The 5248-nt window shown below is 50.5% G+C and overlaps 1 protein-coding gene across 1 annotated transcript in view; it reads left to right on the plus strand.

Moving 5' to 3' along the window:
* Positions 1-4587: 4587 nt before the first annotated feature.
* The window catches only part of CACNB4 (calcium voltage-gated channel auxiliary subunit beta 4), a 311756-nt gene continuing 311095 nt past the window's right edge, over positions 4588-5248 (plus strand). Inside the window, exons 1-2 of the mRNA XM_006157626.3 lie at positions 4588-4813; positions 5037-5120. Of these exons, the coding sequence (XP_006157688.1) occupies positions 4805-4813; positions 5037-5120 (93 nt within the window). The 5' untranslated portion in view covers positions 4588-4804. The remainder of the gene's footprint in view (positions 4814-5036; positions 5121-5248) is intronic.

Here is a 5248-nt window from a genome sequence, read left to right on the forward strand (position 1 = left end):
GCATACGTTTTTGCAATTCCTGTGCATGGAAGGTGTGTCTCTTTTTCATTTTTTTAAAAAGAATTATTTTTATTTAACTTCATTTATTTATTTTTATTTGACTGAGGGGCGGGGGTGGGGGAGAACACGTGAGAAAGCAAGCTACTAGGTCCAGGATTCAAACTGCTTTTGGCCATGTGGGAGTCCAGAGCCCTTAACCACCACGCCACCTACCTACCCCATCTTTTTCATATTTTTAATAACATATTAAATTTCTTAGCACTGTGGAGCTCATGGATATTTATTTTATACTTTTATTATGGGATGGTATTAAAAACCAAGATCTTGGTACCAGATGTGTTTGTTGCTACTGAGGTGTCATTGCTTCTATGCCCTCAACAGAGAGCAAGAAAATAAATGTGTGTATACTCACCCACGTATACACGCGTATCTCCAAATATAACCATCTATCTATATTAAACCACACCTGTAAGAGTGTTAAGAGTTTATGCAAATATCCCTGACTAACTCACCACCCCATGGGTCATTCTGGCCTTCTCCCATTGCTTATCTGTAACTTTTCATTCCAATAGTGGAAATCCCATCACCTGCCATCCCCTTACTGAACTTCCCATTTCAGTATAGGTGGATCATGATTTCAGAAATGCTAACCCACATTTCTCAGAAACAGCTGTAACTAACTGCAGTGCAGGGTGCATACACAGTTCCCTTCCAGCTGCAGGACAGTGTTCATGCACCTCCTTTCAGACTGACAGGCTCCACTCATTCTCCCAGTTAGGCAGCATCCTCCGGGTTCTTCTTTCCATAATATTGTTTCATATATTTGTAACAATTACATTCTTGCATTACATTTGACTTTACATTTTAGAATCTCCCAACTTCAGTCATTTCTTGAAATTTGCATGTGTTGAGGCTCATGCTTTATACTGTGACGTTCTATAGTTTTTGTTTGTTTTCCGCGGATAGCACCTGCATGAGAGAGAGAGAAAGAGAAGAAAACACCCTCGCCTGGGTCTTGTCCCCTTTCCCTAGCCCTCTGAGTCCTTAGGGTGTTGGACATCTGTGTGAGCACCCTACATGTTTTAGGCTGACCTGGGGACCCCAATGCGGGATTCACATGTGGTTTCCAGTACTGCGGTCTCGTGTTCTCCAGACTGTACCATGGAGTCTGGGCCTGTACAGCTCTGTAGGTGTAGGTTATGAAAGAAGCATAAAGTTAGGCAGCCACCGTTGCAGTATCCTACAGAATACTTTCATCACTATAGGTTTATTACTATCAGGGGCCCCAGAATTCTCAGGGGCACCATGCCAGAGCACCACCTCTAGCTCACGAGTGGGGCTGGGCAGAAGAAAGGAGCCCCCACCTCTCTGCCATACTTGCTCAGCGAAAGATAGGTGGGACAGGACGCTAAATGCTCGTGTCCTGTCCCTGCCAGGGAGATAACTCTCCAACTGGGAGTGGAGGGGAGAGGGAGCCCTAAGTTCTTGGCTGAACAGTGGGAAGCAGGGTTTCCCCGCTGAGCTAGAAGCAGGGAGGGAGGGAGCAGGTCCTAGTTCAAATACTGCAAACTCCCTTTTCATTCTCAGTTTTTTAAAACATAGATCGTGAATAATTGAATAAACGAAAGAAATATTTCTTCATTTGCTGTGTGTCCTTTGGACAATTTCCAAAGGTTTAAGTGGTGGTGCGTGTATATGCAGATTTTACAATCTTCCCAAGTCTTGCTGTGGAGCCATTGTTGGGTGCATAGAGCTCTTTGTGCTGCTGTGGATTCTGTTCTGATAACGCAGTCAGTGAGACCGCGGGCAGTGGAAACCCAGAGAATTAAACTTCCAGTACCCACATCGTAATTCATTCTCTATATGGACTGATTAAGTATCAACTATGAAAATGGCTCAGAACTAAAAGTGGATTGGGTTGATGGTAACTAAACAGAGTTTTACATTGTTAAACATGCAAAACTCATAAACTTTATGAGCACCTACTGTATATAAGACAGAAGGCCCAGCCTATCCTGGTGTTGGGGCAGCTGGATTCCACACGACCAACTGCAGTTTGAGTCAAGGACCTGGTGACTTGAGAAACACACTGGGCATGCGTGTGTGGGTGCCCAAAACCCAAAAGGAGGGAAATGGAGAAGGGTTCTCTCTCTCTCTCTTTCTCTCTCTCTCTCCAGCAAGCAAATGTGCCCTCTGGGAAAAAATTAAAGAAAAAAGATACAAAAATAGAAGATAAAAAGCTAAAAATCTGGTTTAGAAATGAGATCATCACAAAAAGAGCTAACCAACTAAGGCAGCCTGTGCTGAAGTGCTTAGAGAACAAGTGTACCAGCTTCTCAGGGGCGTGAGAACTGTTCTGAGGTGATCAAGGTGTTCTTTTTATTTTATTTTATTTTTTAATTTTGTTTAGATTTACTTATTTTTGACCAGAGCGGGAGGAAAGGTAGGGGGAGTGAGAAAGCAAGCCGCCAGGTCCAGTACTGGAACCTCAGTCTGCTCTGTGGGAGTCCAGTGCCCTTAACCACCAGGCCACCTGCTGGCCCCTGGAGTTCTTTTATGGGGAGAGTTTTTTTTTTTTTTTTTCCTATAGGGCATGTGTGCTGACCAGAGAGACAGGAAGTAAGAAATCATCCCATTCCCCCACCTCCTTCCCTAGGAGGGATAACCAAACTGCAGTCCTTTCTCTTCCATTCTCCTCTCGGGAAAACAACGTTGGGCACATTTCAAGCTGCCAGGTGTGGGACTCCAACCATGGTCGGTCATGTGGGAGTCCAGTGCCTTAACCACTACACCACTTGCTGGCCTCCATCAGGGTGGATTTCTGTGTGAGCTGCACCTAATTTGGAGGAAGGGTAGGAGTCAGTCAGCTTTGTAACTGGGGAAAGGAGGGGATGGGAGCAGATATTTCAAGGAGGGATTGGAGGGCAGAAATGCTGAAGTGGGCTAGTGCTTGGTGTACCTGAATAATAATGAGAACTGCCTGCTGGCCGGAAGGTTTGTATAGAGAATTCAAGTTGGAGAAATGGGTGGTGGGTGACTAGAAATGCCAGGGAGCTTTGGTTGTCAAACCATGGAGTGTGGACCTTATTTTTGAGGAGAGTGACTTATGCGACAGATTTTAGGACAATGACTTTGCCTGTGACGTGTAAGGTACTGAAGTATGAGTGCACACACATGAGGGAACCTGACAGTAAGGAGACTAGCTATAAAACTGTTGCAAGAAGTCTGAATTGCGGGCCAGCAGGTGGCGTAGTGGTTGAGGTGCTGAACTTCTTCCTACATGGCTGACAGTTCGAATCCTGGACTGGACCTGGTGGCTTGCTTTCTTACCCTGCCACCCCCGTGAGTGCACATATCCTGTAGCAAATCAATAAATAAAATGAAATAATTTCTTAAAAGAAGTCCGGATTACGTGAAAGGGATAGAAATGGGAAAGGTAATGTCCAATGGATGTAAGAAATAACCAGGACTTCGATAAGCTAGGCAATCGATAGAACAAGTGTGGCAGTTTCACACACACGCACACACACACACACACACACACACAATCAATCAATCCTCGAATGCAAGGTGAGATGGACTGATGTAGCGATTTGAGGTAATGAATGACTTCTAGTGCAGTAACTATAAGCAGAATCCTTTTATTTTTGAATCCGTATATACTTTTCTTCCCTCTTATTTCAGATTCCTCCTCTCCACAATCTCGGACTTCTATTTGATCTCAAACTAATCTGCATGTGTGCCCAGAGGAAATTGAGGCTTGCAGCCGCAAAGGTTGTGGATGAGTTTCCTCCGCTGAAAACAGCTCCCCGGGTAGGAATGGAAGGCTCGTGGCCAACTCTCGCCTTTTAGCAGGTCTAACGTGACCTTCAAAACTCCTTAGGACACGCTGGTGTTTTGCGGGCTGCATCTCCCGGCAGACCCAGGCTGGCGGAGTCTCCCACGGCTGCCTGGATGCGGGTGACTCTGAGATCTGGAGATAAGACTTGCCAAAACAACACAGAAACACGGACAGAAAGGCTCACCTCCAAACCGCATGCCTTGCCACGGTAGGCTGATGAGAGAAGTCTGAGGGAAGGTTCTACTCTCACCCTTTCAAAATTCCAGTGCCACACACACACACACATACACACACACACACTTCCGCTCGTCTCTTCCCACTCCCGCACACTGCACCAGCTTCCCTCCCCAAGTCCTGATTCATGAACCGTGCCACCTTTGTCTCATTTTAAACTGTGCAGACTATTTTAATCCTCCCACCCCCATCCCAGATTTTCCCCTCCCTTCATCCTCTGGAAAGCTCTGATGTAAAGCGCTCGCGAGGTGGGAGAGCGCTTCTCCCCGTCGGCTCGGGTAGGCGAGCTCCCAAGAAACCCCCTCCCCGGGACCCCGCTGCGGACGCGCCTGGGTCCCTTTAAGGTGCCGCGCTTTCCGAAGTGCGGGCCGCGAGCCCGGAGCGGCGCGGGTCCTGGGGCGGGTGGGGAAGACCTGCCGCCCTCGGGGCCGCCGACGGGCCGCACTCCCCCACCTCGCAGGTACCGCCCCCTCTCCTCCCCACCCCTCCGCCGCTCCGGAGCGCCCCGCCTTTGTGCCGGCCGTGCGGGGCCCCAGGTCCCGGGAGTCCGCGCCGCGCTCCCCCACCTCTCCTCCGCATCCCTTTCTCCTCCCGCTCCTCCTCTTTCTCCTCCTTCTCCCGTCCTTCCTCCTCCTCCTCGTCCGGGTGTCTGCGCTCCCGCTCCGGAGCCCGCAGCCTCCCCCAGCGGATGCCGGGGACTCGGACCCCGCACCCCGAGAGTCTTTGTTAATGGATGTGGTGGGTGCTCGCGGGCTTCTCTTCTCTGGCATCTTGTCAGCCCTCGAGGCGCGGAGGGAGCGAGTGGGGTGGGGGCTGTCTTTGGGAACCGCGGAGGAGACTTGGGTGCGAGCTCTGGGGGGCCCTGGGGAGCTGGTCCGGAGGCGGACTCGCCGGGGATGCTCGCCCCGCTCCGCGCGGAGACCCTCACAGGCTTCTCTCTGGCCCCGTGTGTCGAGTCCAGGTGGCCCGAGGCACCACGACCCGGAGGAGCAGGTTGAAAAGATCCGATGGCAGCACCACTTCCACCAGCTTCATCCTCAGACAGGTAGGAGGAAGCGACTGGGAGGGAGGTGGGGGAGGCCGAGCTCGCGGGCGGGGGTCCTGGAGCCGAGCGCCGCCACCCCCGCACCCGAGCGGCGGGGGCCCCTTCCGCCCGCGCCCCCCCCCCCCCCC

Source organism: Tupaia chinensis, unplaced genomic scaffold (genome assembly GCF_000334495.1).
Source record: "Tupaia chinensis unplaced genomic scaffold, TupChi_1.0 Scaffold000549_1, whole genome shotgun sequence".
Classification (NCBI taxonomy): domain Eukaryota; kingdom Metazoa; phylum Chordata; class Mammalia; order Scandentia; family Tupaiidae; genus Tupaia; species Tupaia belangeri.